Below are 19,073 nucleotides of genomic sequence, written 5' to 3'. Positions count from 1 at the left end.
GTGGCTTGATGGGTCTAGCTATGGTTTGTGCTTTTTATATATGTTTCCCCAGGCCCTTTGAACTTGTATAATTATGTCTTTCTTCAGATTTGAGAAACCCCTGGTTATCATTTTCTTTAAAATTCTTTTGCATGTTCAGAGGTACATATGTGTATATGTCTATAATGACTGTGTGCTTGCACGTGTGTGCAGTTGCATGTGTGTGATTGTGTGTGTGTGTGTGTGTGTGTGTGTGTGTATACAGTGCATGTGTATATGCAATGCATGTTCATGTGTGAGTATAAATGTTTAGAGACCAGCGGTTAGCCTCCGGTGTCTTTTTCTTGGAGGCATACACCTGTATTTTTTCCCAGACCGGGTTTCCATGGCATCTGGGGCTTGCCAATTAGGCTACAGTGATTAGCCATTGAGCCACAGGGAACTTCCTGTCTCAGCCCCTTCGGTGTAGGGATTACAAATGTGTGTTACCACACTTAGCTTTTTACCTTGGGTGCTGGGATGGAGCTCCAGTTCTCAACTACGTAACAAACATCTTAACCTCAGAACTATCTCTCCAGTCCAGTGGTTGTTCTTTTGTGAAGAGTGTATTCTTATTTTGCGTCCACCTTCTGGAATTCCAGACTTTTTGGCTGGATCTTTTATCTTTTGAAAAAATAATTATCTTAGGTTTGCAGGTCTGTGCTTCTGTTTGGAGGTTTTTCTATTGATTTTTTTTCTTTTAATTTGCTAACTCTGTGTTCTGTTGTGACCCAGCTCTTGCTAAATTCGCCCAGTGGGCTCCTGATTCCGTCCACCGTGCTTTGTGGATCTAGAGTATCCATTTTATTATCTACAAAGAAGCAATGCAGACTGTATGCTGAACTAGTCCATCTTTGCCTGCCTCTGTTCATCTGAGTCCTTGGATGATTGTCACATTTCTGTTTCTTCATATATCAGTTGGACCTGCGTATGATGTGTGGTCACCTCTTCTTCTGGGTGGTGCTGTGTGCATCTCCTGCTGGTCCCTCATGTGGTGATTGCTGGTCATCATGGTATTCCCATGCAAGTCTCTTTTAGTCCTACGGTGTGCTGTGCCTCTCACAGGGTGGCACTTGCTCATAGGACATCCATTCTTCTGTCATGTAGGCTGAGCTCCCGGAGTGTTCGGCAAGATGGTTTTGCCCTGGTTCAGTCCAAATGCTCGGCCCTGTATGACCCTGAGGTCCTGGTGGTTCACCTTCCAGAGGAGGACCCAGGAGGACATTTCTAGGGCAGCAGTTGGGTTTCTCCTCTGCAGCTCGCTCTCTCTCTCTCTCTCTCTCTCTCTCTCTCTCTCTCTCTCTCTCTCTCTCTCTCTCCTCTGTTCCCCACATCCAGCTGAACCCCATCTCTCATCCTTCCCATCCAGCCCTGCTCTCAGCAGTGGAACTAATTTCCTGAACAACAATCTACAAAGTGCTTCAGAGAGAAACCTAGGGATCCCTGCACTAACCTTGTGTCTTTCTGGTCCACACCATCCACCCCTCCCATCACATCCCTGGATTTCATGGTTTCTCAGTTAACAGCTCTTCTGACCTAACCTGGCAAGAACTGGAAATCCTAGGAGGTGAATGGAGAGTAAGGAGTTTCAGAACGCTGTAAGACTGCTGTTTGGGCTCCGACTCAGTGAAGAGCCAGACTTGTTTCAAAAATAAAACAAAGCTGGTGCAGCCACCACAGCAGCTGGGCCACGGTAAAGATGGAAGGTGGAAATACTGTAAAGCTCTTGAGAAAAGGTCAAAGATGGATAGGTGATGTATGTGTGAGGTAGAGGGAGGCAGAGGGAGGTGGGTGGGGGGAGAGAAAGAGAGAGGGAGGGAGAGGGAAAAAGAGAGAGAGGGAGAGAGAAAGAGAGAGAGGGAAAGGGAAAGAGAGAGAGAGGGAGGGAAGGATGGAGGGTGACAGGGAGGGTGGGAAGAAGGGAAGAAGGTGAGAGAGAGAGAGAGAGAGAGAGAGAGAGAGAGAGAGAGAGAGAGAGAGAGAGAGAGAGAGAGTCTGAGGCCCACAGAGGGCATTTGGGGATCACAGCCAAGAACTGATATGGTTGGGAAATGTAGGAGTAACAACTAGAGATGAAGTTCACAGGATTTAGAGATGATCAGGGATGGAGGGTGAAGAAAGTGCCCCCTTTCTGTCATACAGTCACACTCGGGCCTAGGACCCTCTCATAGCTCCCTGTCATCACACTGGATCTGAACCCCCACCCCAGTTCTTACAGAAAGGACACAGCTGAGACTCCCCGAGGCTGCCAGAGCTGCTGTAAACACCCCCACTGGCTGCACATTGAACTGCAGCAATGGGAGACCCAGTTCTCTGCATACTTGTTGGCCTCTCTGTGCATTTCAGCTTTCACCTTGGAGTCTTATGTTCAGGGCAGCCCTGCAGACTGGGCTCAGGGCAGAGGAATGTAGGAGCTGACTTGGACCCAACTCTTCACAGCTCTGCCACCTCTGCTGTCCGTGAGGATTTATATCAGCAGAATAGACAAAGGCTATAGAATGGTACTATCACAGCATGGACCATGATGTCTGCCACCACATGGGTGGGGCCAGAGCCTCCTAAAGGATTCCACAGCTTTTAGACCTCCTTTTTGCCAATTGGGTCAAATGGCCTGTGTCTGTCACTCTCCTTGTCCAACCAGAGCTCCTATGACAGGTGTCCCTCCTGTCCCTAAGCCTAAGCACAGCATTCAGTCATCTGTGTAGCAAAGACGCAGGCACAGGCAGACTTCCCCACCCACTACCAGATCATGCTCTGGGCATGTAACAGGGTCCGTGGGGCAGAGTCCTTGTCCAAGTCACCAGAGGCAGGACACAGCAGTGAGCCACCAAACTTCTCAAAAGGCCACATTGTTTTGGAGTCTGGAGCTAAATTTTATGGAGCCATCCGGAGCACCCATCTGTTCCTGACAGACCCCAGCCTGTGAGTCTCAGGCCTACAGAGTGTGAATTTCTATTAATTAAGAAAAATACCACATTCTGTTATTTGGTCCTTGTTCATAGGGAGATGTCTGATCAGACATAGTCACATGGATCCTGCCCTCTCCTGTTCCACACTTTTCTCCCACTCTCACAATAGCTTGGGACCCTCCCCACTTTCTTCCACTAGAAGACATGGAAGGAAGCAAGGGACAAAGCAATATTTAAATAAAGCAAGAGATACGTGTGTTTCTGAGCTCCTCATTCCTTCATGGAGATGATCCCTGGTAGCCATACCATTCCTTCCCACAGTGCCTTAGGATCAGGATTGCTCACACCGTGCTCAATGGGTTTAGAAATCCCCGCCCCCCCCCCCCCGTGATCTCGAGAGCCCACAGGTGTGTTTCCATTATGGGACAAGGTCTATCCCATGACAAAATTAGCACAACTGCAGAAATCATTCCAGTACTAAGAGTGGGAAACTGCACTCGGAAAGAGAAAGAAAAAGTTATATAACTTCTACCAGATTTTTATGAAGAAGCTGGAGAGATGGCTCAGGGGTTTACTTGTTGCTCTTCCAGAGGACTTGGGTTCCGGTTCCCCCACATCTATGTTAGGCACCTGCAACTCCAGCTCTAGGGGATCTGTCGCCATCTTCTGGCCTCTGTGAGCACTGCACTCATGCAGCACACACACACACACACACACACACACCACTGACATACATATAAATGAACACTTTTAATCTTTAAAATGTATAAAGAAAAGAAACATGCATGTGTGTATATGTGGGTTAGTAAAACAATGAGAACTTAACTCGAAGGGCCATTTGGCGCAGTACTATTACTATTACTGATCCCACTTCCCCCTGGGCTGGGTAAGTTTCTTCTTTTCTGCCTCCCCTGGCATCCTTATAAAAGCTGCTACCATGGTGCTCTGTCAGAGAATAAGTAGCGATTTGGTACCAGTTTTAGCCAGTGCTCATGGGAAATTTGGAATTGTCTGCTTAAGATAAAGTCATGAAGCCTTGATGGCGAGAGCACAGGACAATTTGAACTGTGTATGAAAGCTCACTTATTTTTCTGTGTTTCAATGCAATAGTTACTGACAGGGATCACACAGGACCTGGTTGAAGGATCCTTTTTATGCATATTTTTGAAAATAATATTCTGGGATGTTGTTCTGTGGTTCCATTTACCTTCTCCTCCCCTCTCAAGAAATCCATCCTGGCTCACACACTCATATGTGCATATAGAAGCATCAAGGGCATACATACCGTGTGGGAAATGGATGGTCGCAATAACAGGGAAGCATAGAACTTGAGACTGTTCTTTATTCATATTCTGTCTGTCTGTCTGTCTGTCTGTCTTCCTCCTCTTCATCCCTCCCTTCATATCTCTCTCTCTCTCTCTCTCTCTTTCTCTCTCTCTCTCTCTCTCTCTCTCTCTCTCACTCTCTCTCTCTTTCATTTCCATTCCTTCTTTCTACTGTGAGAAAAAAAGCAAACAGGATAGATAGATGGATGGACAAACAGACAGACAGACAATATAACAGGTATTGGTTGTTGGCTATGGCGTTTTATCACCTAAGGGCATCACCCAAACTTCTTTTTCTCAGCTCCAAAACTCCAAGGCCACTGCCTCCGAGGAAGACACCAAACTATGCATACAGCGGCTTCATCACCAGGTGCGGACCCTACAGTGCCAGCTCAGGGACCAGGGCTGGGCACTGCGGGACTTGCAGGCGGCTCGGGATGAGGCAGTGGGCCTCCAGGATAATCTCAAAAGCAAGGTAGGCTAGGCTAACCTTTCCTCCAAATGTTTCCAGACCTCAAGGAGTGAGAACTAACAGACCGATAGTGTTGGTTAGGGATTTAGAGACTAGAGCGATGTGAGGAAGGAAAGCAAGGGATCTGGAGCCTTCGCAGCCAGCTGTCCTCCATCAAAACAACATGTATGTTGGGTTTTTAAAGCATCAGGCACGGTCTTAGGGTTTCTATTGCTGTGATGAAACACCATGACCAAAAAGCAAGTTGGAGAACAAAAGGTTCATTCGGCTTACACTTCCACATCACTGTTCATCATTGAAGGAAGTCAGGACAGGAACTCAGATGGCAGGAACCTGAGGCAGGAGCTACAGAAGCCACGGGAAGTGTGCTGCTTACTGGCTTTCTCCCTGTGGCTTGCTCAGCCTGCTTTCTTGTAGAACCCAGAGCCACCAGCCCACAGATGGTACCACCACCACCAGACTTGGGTCCTCCCCCACCAGTCAGTAATCAAGAAAATGCCTTTCAGTTGGGTCTTATGGAGGCCTTTTCTCAATTCAGATTCCCTCCTTTCAGATGACTCTAGCTTGAGTTAAGTTGACATAAGATTAGCCAGCACAGGCACTTTCAGATACTTTCAGGAGGAATATACAGCCCTTCTGCTGCGGGAGACATGTGTAGACCTGGTTATAAAACTTCAGTGAGAGACTCAAGGTGGACTGGCTGAGGACCTTGGCTGTGGAGGACATTTGCAGCAACATGGGTCTAAACTCACACAGAGCTTCATAGGCACACTCACACAGAACGGCAGAGATTCCAGCCGAAGTTGTGCTGACTCCTCACCCTGCAGCTTTGTAAAACGTGCCCATTGGAGGAAACCTGAGGAAATGCACAGGGGACCCCACCCTGCTTCTCATTCTGTGTTGGTCCTTGGCGAGGACACATATGAGTAATTGGTTTTAATCAAACATGATAAGTGTTCATAATCTCTTATACAGAAACCCCAAACATGTTATAACTAAGGACTGGTTAGATACATGACTTGAACTACTTTTTCCTGATCCCCAGCCCGTTTCTCTCTCTCTCTCTCTCTCTCTCTCTCTCTCTCTCTCTCTCTCTCTCTCTCTGTTCACTTAAACAATCACTTGTCTTTGATAATCTTATACAATGTGTTTTAATCACATTCTGCCTTCTGCCACCTTTCACAGATCCCCTTTCCTACCCACCCAACTCTCTCCTCTCCCTCTCCCCATCCCCCTCCCCCTTCCTCTTCCCCTCCCTCTCCTCATCCCCCTTCCCCTTCCCCTCCCTCTTTCCCTCCCACTCCCTCTTTCCCTTCCACTCCCTCTTCCCCTCCCCCTCCCTCTCCCCATTCCCCTCCCCTTCCCCTCCCTCTTCCCATCCCCCTTCCTCTCCCCATCCCCTTCCCCCCTCTCCCTCTTCCCCTCCCCCTCCCCCTCCCCATTCCTCTTCCCCCTCCCTCTTCCCCTCCCCCTCCCCTGTCTCTTTAACTTAAATCCATCAAGTAGAGTTTGTGCTGTCCATATACTTCAGCTGTGTGGCCTCCCACTGCAGTGTGGTCCACTTACCAGGGCCTGCAATGAAAGAAGGTGGACGCCCCCCCCCCCCCCGCCAGCAGCTCACTGTTATCACCAACTGCCTGCTTAGCGGTGAGGTTCCACGCCCAGTTTCCCCCTCGATCCTGGGATTGGAGTCTGACTTGAGCTCGATGGCACAGGTCTCCTGCATGCTGTCACAGGCACTGAAGTCAGATGTGCGGCTGGCCTGTTGTGACCCTAAAGTACTGGTTCCTTGAGGTCCCACCACCTCCTTCTCACACTCTTTCTGCCCCGTCCCACAGGGATCCCAAGTCTGGGAAGAGGGGTTGTGCTATAAACACTCCCTACAGTGATTGATAAAAATCATGCATTGGATGAAGTCACTTTTTAACTTCAAGTGTTCTGGACTCGTTTCATTAGGGCTAAGCTCTTTCCCACACTGGGTCAGGGAGAGGCGGCATCAAAGCCTGCATACATTGAGTCCCATTTGAATACAAGTTCATCCACTTGAAGGTCAATCTCCCCCTTTTGAACCAATTCTGGAAAGTCACACCAAGTAGATGCACACAAATACTGTCTGGAAAGCAAAGAACCGGACCGGTTTTACATATGCCCACCAATAGAGACCTGCTTAAATGAATCACACCACAGCTGCACACGGAGAGAGTGTGAGAGATTTTAAAGGGACGAGACCAGTTGGTTTGCTTGAAAACATCACCAGGATTTATATTCAATTACCAAACAGGATGCGACACTCTCCGTGTAGCAGATTTTCATGTGTCTGTGGCACGCGTGTCCTGTTTGTGTGAGTGTGTAATGCTGAGGGAAGAAGAATGATAGGTAAGAACTGGGCAGGGGCAAGGACGAAGGGTTTATTTAGATTATAACAGATAGGAAGGGTGTGAGGGAATGGCCTTCATTTCAATTTTATACATTTTATGGGACAAGAATTCAGACAGAATCTGGCTGAACAGTAGTGGGGTAGATGCTGGGCTCAAGTGGACAGTCTGAGGTGACCTCACGAGTGCCTCGTGCCTGTTCCCCAGCTCCTCTCTTGGTTGTGTTCAGGGCCCCACACTTGGTACTTCTCAGCAGGGACTGAGGTCAGATCAGGAGGGCACTCCAGGTGCACGGTGAGTGTTGGGTACCAGAGGCTTGCCCAGAGCTGAGGGCTGGAATGTGACCAGCCTCCCAACAGAATCCACATTGCGCATCTCCCCCACAGGAACGGTAGCTAGCTCACCCTCATGCCTGGGTCTAGGTGGCCTCTATCAGTGAGTCCTCATCATGACTCTCGGCTTGGGGGGACCGTCACTGCACCTCACTGCACAGAATACACTAAGCAGGTCACAAGGGGAAGCCGAGCCAGGGTTATGTCCCATGTTTCACAGTAGATTCTGTCCCTTTGGCTCCTGATCCTCAGCATTCCGTTGTCACACAAGGAAAGGTGACTGCGGGCGGGCACTTGGCACCCTCCCCTGACCTATCCTACACGGCTCGGTCACAGTTGTGTTTCTCCTTTCAGCTTGAGGACCTTTGGGAGCAGCAGCAGGAGGCGCGTCTGGCTTCGAGTCCTCTGAAGGTAACATACTGCCAAGTCAGCATTTCGTATTTCATGAAAATATGAAATCTTCCAGGCACAGCTGTCACCAGGTCCCCACATGAACAATGTTCCCCTTATCTTCTTCACCTGGCTTCTCACGTGTGTGTGGGATCATCCTATATGGTGTGTGTCCTGACCCCACACGCTGTGTCCCACTTAGTCCTCGGAGCTGGGCTCGGAGGTGGCCCCTTGGTGAACACAGCCCTCCCTTCCCATTTTCCTCCCAAAGCCTCTGCCTTTTTCTTCTCTCTTTCTCCTTTCCCTCTTTCTCTTTCCTCTCCATCTCTGTCTCCCCCCCTTTCCCATACTGCCTTCACTCCAATGCATCCTTTCTTAGGAAGGTCCCCCCCCCCCCTGTCCTTTAATATGTATACCTAGGACACACTGAGGAATAACCATTTTTGCACACGCTCTTAGCTAGCAGGATAAAGTGACACACTTAAGCTGGGCCTGCATTTGGGAAGAGGCAGAGTCCATCCATGGTCCTGGTTTCTATGTGGGTAGCTGAGGAAGAGCCTTGATTAAGCATCAGCTAAACACCATGACATCCAGAACCCCTGTTTCCTGTCTTCTCCTGGGGCTCAGTTTCCTTTTTTTGGGGGGAAAGGAAAGGGTTTATTTAGCTACACTTTTTTTGTCAGTGCTTGGCTTTTTTTTTTTTTTTTTATGGTTTGATACTGTGCATTAAGGTCTTACTAGTTACAATGAGCCGAAAGTACATGTAAAACAGGATCTAACCCAGAATTAGTCAAAGTTTTCTTGGTGTGTAAGGATTGAGCATAATATTTTTTTTCTTTTCTTTTCTTTTCTTTTCTTTTCTTTTCTTGAACTTCATGCAGTCTGTGAGTTGTTTCTGGGGTGTTCAGAACTTTCTGGGGTTAGTATCCCATTATCAGTGACTGCATATTATGTCTGTTCTTTTATGACTGGGTTATCTCACTCAGGATGATATTCTCTAGATGCAACCATTTTCTTAAAAATTTGGTTAAGTCATTGTTTCTGATGGCTGAGTAGTACTCCATTGTGTAAATGTACCACAATTTTTGTATCCATTCATCTACTGAAGGACATCTGGGTTCTTTCCAGCTTCTGGCTATTATAAATAGAGCTGCAATGAACATTGTGGTGCATGCATCTTTGTTGTATATTGGAGTGTCTCTGGGGTATATGCCCAGAAGTGGAATAGCTGGATCTTCAGGTAGTACTATGTCCAATTTCTTCTGAGGAATCGCCAGACTGATTTCCAGAGTGGTTGTATCAGTTTACAACCCCACCAACAGTGGAGAAGTGTTCCTCTTTCTCCACAACCTTGCCAAAATCTGCTGTCATCTGAGTTTTGGATCTTGGCCAATCTGACTGGTGTGAAGTGGAATCTCAGGGTTGTTTTGATTTGCATTTCTCTGATGGCTAAGGATGTTGAGCACTTCCTTATATGTCTCTCAGCCATTCGATATTCCCCGATTGAGAAGTTTTTGTTTAATTCTGTACCCCATTTTTTAATAGGATTGTTTGATTCTCTGATGTCTAGCTTTTTGAGTTCTTTGTATACCTTGGATATTAGGCCTCTATCTGATGTGGGGTTGGTAAAGATCTCTTCCTAATCTGTTGGCTGCCGTATTGTTTTCTTGACAGTGTCCTTAACCTTACAGAAACTTTGCGATCTCATTAAGTCCCATTTGTCAATCTTTGACCTTAGAGCACGAGGGGCTCAGTTTCCTTACCTGTTGTATCACGAATATAAACCACGTCATCTCCCACAGTCCCTCATCTGTATGAGTCTCACCTTGTGTTAGTTAGTGCCTCTCAGCCTCCCTAGTGCTTCGAGCCTTTAATACCGTTCCTCCTGTTGTGGTGACTCCAACCATACACTTATTTTGTTGCTACTTCAAAACTGTAATTTTGCTATTGTTGCAGATTGTAATGCAAACATCTGTGTTTTCTGATGGTCTTAGGTGACCCCAGTGGAAGGGTTGTATGACCCCCTCCCTAAAGGGGTCATGACCCACAGGTTCAGAAACATGAAAACTTTAGGAGTTCCCACTGAGATTTCAGGATGCCATCTGGGACACCACTGACAGGACAGTACAAGAAACCCCATAAAGTCAGGACCACGAGAGTGCCCTTCCCTTAAGTTCATGCTTTGAAAAATCTCTCTCATCCAAAGGAGGACTCCAGAGCTTTGTACTGGAGCAAGGCGAAGCTAGATAAAAGGGCAGGGAGGGCTCTGTCGGGTGGTTCCTGGTTCATAAGGATTGATAGGTTGAGGTGTGGAAAGGAATGGTAGTTTCAGCCCTGAGCCACCATAGAATCTGGGTCTGTCTTCTTGCCTGCCTACTATGTGAGCCTGGAACCTATTAGGAGGTTAGCATGTAGCACTGAGGTCCTGCTTTCGGGGTGAGGAACCATGTCAGGAATGGGGTACTGCACTGGCCCCAGCTCAGCCTATACCATGAGTTTTACCTTCCAGGCCAAGCTGGCTTCCCTGGTCCACAAGTGCCGGGAGAGGAACCGCCTGATTGAGCACCTGCTGCAGGAGCTGCCAAGACACGAGCCCAGGCACCACCTGCTCTCTGAGCTGGCACAGAATATGCTTGAGGATGTGGCACTTGCTGAGTATAGTGCCACCTTTCTGACCCCAGGAGCACCAGAGGTAAGTTGCTATAGACAGCCCTGTCCCTGCTTCTAGAGACCCTTGGGTGGACCGAGCCCAGGCCACCTGCCTCCCTGTGCTATCTTGGTTACCAACGCATCCCTCTCACTGGTTCCTCCTCTAGATGTCACCTATATTCTGGGGGATTTAAAGGGTGCTGGGGATCCTTTGTCTCTGAAGCACTTATGACACTGTCATGCTGTGTCACTAGACATTCTTGTCACCCTTACTTCATGAGCTCTGCACACATAGCCCCTTCTGCCAGCATGCTTGGTCCACTGACTGCCTCCTGTCCAGCCTTCAAGGTTCCAAGTGCCTATCCTCAGCAAGTGGTCTAAATCCCAACCACCACAACTCCCCTCACACCTTCTGCTCCACTGGCACCTGGCATGTATAATAGAACATACACTGTGAATTCTTCCCACGTTGTTGAGGGCATTTGTTGATACCTCTCTGTGAGGCCAGAGCATCTCCCCAGCTGTCTGTCTCCCAATTGTCTGACACAGAATCTGCCCAGGGAAATGCTTTTTGAAGCACAAGATCATGAACCAACTGGATGTGTAGCTTGGTAGAGAGAGTCCTTGCTCGGTATGGTTGAGACCCTGGATGCTATGCCCAGAACCACACCCATACAGAGATGATGAACCCAGTGTGTGAGAATCTTCTCTGTTGAAGGTTAACAAAGGAAGAAATTGAGGGTGAAATGTTCAGAAATCCTGGTAATGGTGGAGGGTGGTCCTGGCTTCTTATTTCCCTGATCTAAATAGAGGGATTCCAGGGCTGTGCTTGGCTCTGAACAGCTGCCTGGGGGAACCCAGTGGTGTCAGCCATGTCTGCTCACAACCTATTCCTGGGTTTGAGACAGATCTGCCTCTGGGGCTGCTGATGGTGTGAGGTGTATGTGTTTTCCAGGAGTATGGCCTTGGGGTTTGTTCTAGCTGTACAGGGGTTGACCCTCTCAGCCCTTCACAGCCTGCAGGCGTCTATGAAACAAACTGCCATGCAGCTGAGGGGGTGGAAACTGGAGGCCATAGGACTGTCAGAGGTGTAGAGACTTGGTGTAGTGCCAGAGCTCAAATCCAAAGCACCAGATGCGATGTCTACTGTTCTTCTGTGTCTTCTGTGGTTTGTAGAAAGGATGATGGGAAAGAGGGAGAGAAGGGTAGAGGGAGAAAAAGAAGAAGGGAAGAGTGACACTAGTCAAAGTGACAATCTCTGGGACACAGCTGGTGCCTAATAATTGTGGTGAGTGAGGCAGGACTGAAACAAGGCGGTGTTGATTAACATGAACACTGCTGAGATAGGCTGGTTTCCCGTAGTCCAACTGGAAGGGGCTGGTGTGTGAATCAGGGATTAATCAATTATCTATAAAAACAGAACTGTTATGTGGCCTGACATACTCCAGGTAGATGAATACACCAAGGAAGTCAGCACATTTCCTCCCTGCAGTTTTCAGGCAAATTCATCAATGCGTTCATATGTTGGTCAGTTACCATCTGTGGGCAGAAGGTCATGTCACAGTTGGAAGATGGGGGGTGGGTGCTAATGTGTTCCAGTCTGGATGCTTCAATCTGTAGGGAGATTCTCTGAGCCTGAGGTGCCTCCTCTTGGCCTGCATGTAGATCTTGAGGAGGCCATACAGCAGACATAACTGTCCCCAATTGTCAGCATCTCTGAACTGTGTATTCGGTGTCACAGTCCTGAGTCTGTTCCCGGCTTGGCTTGGAACTACCATCAGCTTTGAAAGTGTCCTAGTTTGGTTTCAGTTGCTGTGATAAATCCTATGGCCAAAAGAAACTTGGGGAAGCAAAGGAGTCCTTTGGTTCACAGACCACATGCCATCGACAGGGGAATCAAGGCAGGGACTTGGGGTCACAGCTTGGAAGCAGGACCAAAAGTAGAGACAGTGGAATGGGGTTGCTGATTTCTGCTTTGCTCTCTGGCTCAGGATCTGACCAGGGATGGCACTGCCCACAATGGGCTGGACCCTCTCATATTTACAATCAATACAGTTCCTCACCGACATGTCCACAGGCTGGGCTTATGGAAGCAACTCCTCACCTGAGATTTCTTATTTGTAGGTGTGTGTAGGTTTGTGTCAAGTTGAGTCTAGTCTGACTGGATATTCAGAGTCCGCCCCGTGCTGTGTGGTCTGGGGACTGCCGCAGTGTGCTGTGCCATTTCCTGGCCAGGAGTGTTGGCAGAATTCCTGCCACCCTGGGCCATAGATCTGGGGAACCAAGTAGGCCAAAAAACACACAGCGAGCCAACCAAAGGGGCAGAAGATCAATTGGTCCTTGCAGGGCTCATAGCAGGCTGAGGTATGGCCCTGAGTCTGCTGATTTTTGTCCTCTGACTTGTACAATGGGAACAACACAGTATGCTCAGTGGAGATGCTGAGAAACCAGGATGAGATAATCCTGTAGGTAAGAGGCTGAAACCAAGGGGTCCAGGGTCACATGTCCACTCCACCACTCCCTAGTCCTTTGACCTATGAGGGGACACTTACATGTTCTGCTGACTGTGTGCAGGCAATGTTCCAAGTGCTTGCTGCAGACTAGCTGAGTGTCCATTATCCCACACAAATGGCACAATTCTCCATTCAGATGACAGGAGCGAGGCTCCAAGAGGGTCTTTACCAAGGACCTTCATGTCTATGGAGCGTTCTAATTTGGTCCTTTTCCTTGATGAGTGACTTTGTCTAAGTGGTGGAAGGGGCAGTTGAACTGGTGCTTAGGAGTCTTCACACAGCCACCAGCAACGACCATTGCAGGGGTGGATAGGTAGGGCCTACCTGAGAGCAGGCACAGGGGAGATGTGGCTGGACCGGAGTTCATGGTGTTTGCACTGACTTCAGTAGCTTCTAGGGCTGGGGTGGGGGTGCAGTGTTCGTTCAGGGCCAGAGAGACAAGTCCCTAAGCATGTGACTAGGATGGGGTCTGAGGAGTTGGCTGTGTACCGCATAGCCCCCTGTTCTGAGCCATGAGGACCCTGGTAGCCAAGTAGTTGCTGGAGAGGGACACTGGGCCCTTCAGTGCTGGTAGTGACAGCTCTTCCTGCTGGCAGTGGGACTGGAAGCTGATCCAGTGCACTTGTTTTTATGGACACTGGCTTTGCTTTGGGGAACACAGATGGGAGCTCTGGTGGAGGCCTTTGGGCTTTGGCTGACAGCCGAGAGAAATGCTTGGTGGCTGAGGAGTTGCTGATGGGCTTGGGGTAGGCTGTGCCTGGCATCAGGCTGGTAAGTAGGAAGATGGTGCATTTTTGACAGCAGATTTCTGGAAACATCTCTGGAGAATCCATACACTGAGGTGCTCCACAGCCCTTCCTTGGAAACAGAGACTATGGGGCAGCTGTCTAGAAGAGAGAAGGATTGTTGAGGGCAAGCCTGGATGCATTTATTCTCTTTGCTCACAACTGTGGGTGTCCTGTTACTAGCTTTTTGAGTTCCTGCTTTGATTTCCCAAACTAGTAGACTGTAATTTGGGATTGTAAACTGAGCCCCCTCCCACCCCAGTTGCTTTTTCTCAAAGGTTCTGTCACAGTAACCACATGAAATTAGGACAAGAGCATCTACCCACACCTAAGCACAGCAGGAGAGCAGGCCCCATCATGCCTGGAGCACAAGACCCCTGAAAGGTGGGGTGGTTGTGACCAGAGGATAGCTAGCCTTTGGTTACTGGTCACCACTTCTGTCAATCTATTCTGGAGTCTCCATCACAGTGCCCAGTTGTCATATAGATCCTTGTCAGGGCAAGTAGCAGGCAGGTGGCTGAACTGTGTTAGGAGTCTAGAAAGATGATACAGGGTCACTGGCTCACTTGAATTAGGTCTTGGAGTTCACATATAGTTTGCCAGTAATGGAAAGAGTGTAGAGATTCCAGGCATGATAATGGGTCAGGCTGGTGCTTGTAGCATCAGGATGTAGATGGGGGAGAAGAGTTGCCCTAGGGACACTGCACACAGGACCCTGCCCCACAGAATGCCCCAAAGGATGCAGAATCACGACTCCAGCATGCCTTGATGATTGAGTAGATGGTTTCTTCTTCACCAACAGGAGCTGCATGTGGAGTGTGAATCCCTGAGACTTCCCCGTTGTTGGCAGATGTGACTGGTCATTGCCTGGTGATGAATCAGTGGTCCCTGGAAGTACTAGATGCCCCAACTTTCTTTACATTTTCTCTTAACTCATTTCTGAAAAGACAGGTGTTGCTGTCTTTGCATGGAAGTTGAATCGGAGTGAAGGAAATGTAATTGTCCTTGGTGTGTGGTACCCTTGAGCAGACCTGGCCAGGGTCACCTGGATGGTGGCTGAGGAGGGAGTGTGGCAGATACACGATCACACCCACCTTCCCCAGCAGGCTGAGCTCAGCTGCACAGGGTGGCCAGCTGTACTTTGGTCCTCTGGGGACCTTCACATCCTGCTCTCCACAGTATATACACTGAGCTGTTTTTTTCTTCCAGGCATTCTGCCACCTGGATGTGAGCTCCAAGGAGACCTCAGCCAGAGGAGGTCAGTATGCCTGCCAGAAACATTTCTGTGTGTTGAGCAAAAGCCAGGGCCAGGTGCAAACTGCCCAATGTCAAGTTTGGACCATGAAGGGGACTTCCTGTTTCTCCTTCTCTTTCGGCTGCTCAGCCCTGTCTTACTACCTCATAGCATTAGAACATATCTGGAAAAGAAAAATAGAAGAGCCTCAAATCCCTCAGTTCTGTTCTCCATTATGAACCATTCCATCTTTTCCTCAAACCCAGACATTCATCTCATATCAGTAACACCCATTTAATATTAGGAATAAGTTTAGGGGACAGATGTGTCCACCATGCCTTTAGTTTTGTGACTTAACCCATGCTCTCTGTGGAATGTGACACAGTCACTACAGCGGCTGAGAACGCCATGCTGTAGGGCAGTGTGATGATATTACATTCAAAAGATGGCAGGATGTGGAGTGCTCGGTTCTGTGAGTTGTATCAGGCTTGTATATCCATGCTGATCAGCAAAGCAGGTTAGGGGATGAATTGAATATTTACTGTGGTTACTCAGGCAGAGGCACATGAGCTTTTTTGTTGTTGTGCTATCTTTATTGTAATAGGGAAATTAAGGTGCCAGGCGGGCCAGACAGTCTCTTCTCCGAGGGCCTTAAAAAATGCTGCTTACTAGCAGTGTGGGACTGGGTTATAGGTGTGGGGCTGACTCTGAGGGCTTGCTGAGGTTCCTCTCATAGAATGACTTAACATTCTCCAGATGTGTTTCCCCCATGGCTCCTATACTAGATTCTGTTCTTGCCAGCCCCCGTGATGACAGAGGAGCTAATCAACCTCTCTGAGCTGAAGGCGGTTTTCACAATGACACTATCACTGTCCGGTACAGGGCCTGACACACAGCAGGGTGTCAATGCATGAGAAGAAAGGTTCTTCTTGTGCGGATGGGAATGTCCTCTATTTTCACTGCTGTCTCTCTAGCCTGAACTGGTTGGTACCTGATTTTACAGATGGAGAGCTGCGGATTCTAGCTGGTCCCACTCTGCTGGTTTTTAGGCAGTCTGCCCTCCTTGGGCTCAGCCTTCTCAACCGTGGAAGAAGGAAATGCTTATGATTAATGATGCTGTTGGTGCTGTTTCCGGAGGCTGCCTGGTACCCTCGGCAGGGGATGCATACAAGATGTGGAGGCCAACAGAGGGAGCACAGGGGTAGCCCCCACCCTGGAGGGCCTGGTAGCCAGCAGGGGATTAGGGAGACAGGCAGTGGTCTGGGGTGCAGCAAGACCATAGTGGCGCTTTAAGTGTGGTACCCAGAGAACTCAAAGTCACCAAGAGAGTTTCTGTCACAGGGATGACAATCTGGGAGCATTTGTGAATAGCAAGAGAGTGGAAACAATATGATAAAGTTTAGGGCCTGTCAGTTTTAAAGATGGATGCCTGGCCTGAGGCCTGAATGAGGATTCTCTCTTCCAGCTCAGGAGTATCTGCTTAATTCTGAAACAGACAGTGTCCTTCAAAGCCTATGGGGTGTGGAGTCCTGGTGCCTTCCAGGGGCCGAGTGGGCATTGCAGACTGCTCCACCAGGCTCCCCAAAGGTAAGTGCATGCTTTCACCTCACTTCTGAAATATGGTTTTGACTGGAAGAGGAATACACTCTCAGATGTGTACACTTATGTATACACACACACACACACACACAAAGAGACAGAGACAGAGATGCATGCACACACACAAGCTCGCACACACGCACACAACCCAGCTCCAATAAAGCCCCCCAGGTTAGGAAGTAAAATGTAACCCAGTATCTATTGTCTGCATTTCAGTCTTTGTTTCTGCTGAAGTTTTATTTTTCTTGAGGGCCCTCATGTGTGGAGACCCAGGTCCCGGGCTGAGGCTCTGCTGGTGATCCCTTGCTCTGCCAGGCTGACATGGATAGCCAGTACCTTCCTCACCGAGGGCTGACTCAAAGATGACTCAACCAGAGCAGCCCCGCCTGACAACCTACAAGGTCCTCCAAGTCCTCTCTCATGGTTCCTGGTGTCCCACAGACTATGATTCCTGTCCAGTGTTCCACCTGCACAGCCACCTCAACGTCCCACAGACTGAAAGTAAGGGGAAGGTCTCTGACAATCCACAAGACTGCACAGGAACCCTCCCTCCTGCTGTCAGGGTCAGACCTACAAAGCCCATAGGCCGTGGTCCTTTGCAGATCATAGCTGACATATATCATCCACATATTTCATCTAGATTTGTCTAGTTGTTTCTGCTATGAAGTGCCTGAGCAAGTTATCACCAGAGACACTACACTGAATTCAGACAAACTATTTAATGTCTGAGTTCAACCCCCCAGTGCTGTCCTTGTTAAGTCAGTGTGATGCTGGGCAAAGCCCTTCATCTGTTTGTGTGTCTCCTTCTGCATAAAATGGGAGTGTGCTGCCCAGTTCTGTTATGAGAATGAAAGCCAATGTGGCCAGGGTGCCCTGTGTTTGCAGGTCTCACAAGAGCAGAGAAAATGGCTCTCCCTTGCTGTATCTCGGTGTGAGCTCTGGTCTCTCCCACCTTGACTCTTGTGACTTCTCATTGGCCTCCACATTTACTTGTGTTTTTATCCTAAGCGTAGAGATGATATATTTGCATGTCAGGGTTGTGGGTCGATTTGATGAACCCAACAACTCTGAAGTATTTGTTTCCAGTGCAAGAGAGGTGCTCACAAGTGTTGCTTGTGCTCAGCGGGGCCTTCACCGACGGCACAGTCACTCGTGCAGGTTTCATGTCTAGAAATAAGAACAGTTTCCGTTTCTCACCTTCTCCAGGAAAAACTACCTCTGCCTCGCCTTGTTCTGACCTGTCACATGCACCCTCTACAACTTGGAGGCATCACAGCAACAGTGGCCTTCCCAGACGAGGTGTAGGGCCAACAGTTGCAAGCTTTGCCTATGAAGAAAGGCAGGAGGTCAAGGAGGCAGCTGACTCAGGCTTGCCCAGCAGCACTCAGGGGAGGGCACTGACACTGTAATCCTGGCCCTGCTCCCCAACCCCATCCCTGGTGGATGGAGGGATCGCTCTAGTCTTCTGGTCCGGCTGGAAGGCAGACACATGGCCACATTTGGGGGAGGCTGGAAAGGCAGATGAAACTCCTGCTGCTGGGCTGGTCCTTCCTGTGAGTTCTGGAAGGAAAGATGTTTTCAGAAGTGAGACTGCCGATATGAATCATCTTATACCCAGGGGTGACTGATGACGGGTTTGTAGACAGGATAAGGGATGAAGTCACATGACCCGAGTCTTAGCCCCATACATTAACGTAAGATGTCTGGAGGCTTCAAAACTATAGAGAAAATCCAGGACGGGATGTGGTGCACATTTGGGCAAGGGGCATGGGGATTGTGGCACGAGATTACCATGCAGGAGGCACTGCTTTCTGGTGTGAGGGGCGTGTTCTCCTGTCATTGAGAACTTCAGCCTTTGTTTCTGCTCTGCCACCCGCCCATCGCCTGTAGGTCAGAACTTGCTCAATGGCAGGGTATGCCAGCCCAACTGGTCCCCATCTCCATTTCCTTGGCTGTGACTCATGATGATGGCCTTTTATTCACAGGAGGAAGGGAGCATGCGGTAAGACGGTGGATGCCCGCACAGAAAGTGCTGGGTAAGCATTGGTTGTCATTGTTATATCTTCCTTGGATAAGAGGTGTGATCGCAGAACCATAATCAAGGGGAACAGAGACTTCCTTCTGCTTTCTCTTCTCCAGCTGTCCCCGTCTTTGGGCTCAGCCTCGTGCTTGGATTCTGGGTGGTGTCCAGCAGTGGGGAAGCAGTTTTCCCCATCATGTCAAAGGGGTGGAGGCAAAAATATCCCACCCTCTCTTCCTAGCCAGCAGCCTCTTGCTAGTCTGGAACTCCTGGAGGATGCTGGACTTCCACCAAGCGCTCAGACGTGTCTGCAGCAATTCCCAAGCCAATAAATTACTGCAGCAGACGTGACATTGACAGGGCCACTCATTCTCTGGGGCCACTTCACAGCCTCCATAAATATTTGACGTGGCGCCTTCTGAGAGCACTTTAAGAAATCGGTCTTGCTCTCT

The 19,073-nt window shown here is 49.0% G+C and overlaps 1 protein-coding gene across 1 annotated transcript in view; it reads left to right on the top strand.

Annotated features, from left to right (window-relative positions):
* Window positions 1–19,073, top strand: part of LOC308421924 (uncharacterized protein C4orf50) — a gene marked incomplete at both ends in the record, with an annotated part of 60,917 nt that overhangs the window by 20,402 nt on the left and 21,442 nt on the right. Inside the window, 5 exons of the mRNA XM_080918390.1 lie at window positions 4,554–4,727; window positions 7,786–7,842; window positions 10,331–10,513; window positions 14,978–15,026; window positions 16,468–16,589. Of these exons, the coding sequence (XP_080774516.1) occupies window positions 4,554–4,727; window positions 7,786–7,842; window positions 10,331–10,513; window positions 14,978–15,026; window positions 16,468–16,589 (585 nt within the window). The remainder of the gene's footprint in view (window positions 1–4,553; window positions 4,728–7,785; window positions 7,843–10,330; window positions 10,514–14,977; window positions 15,027–16,467; window positions 16,590–19,073) is intronic.

This window comes from Micromys minutus, assembly GCF_963924665.1.
Source record: "Micromys minutus genome assembly, chromosome: 1".
Lineage (NCBI taxonomy): Eukaryota > Metazoa > Chordata > Mammalia > Rodentia > Muridae > Micromys > Micromys minutus.
This window is presented reverse-complemented; position numbering and strand designations above follow the sequence as displayed.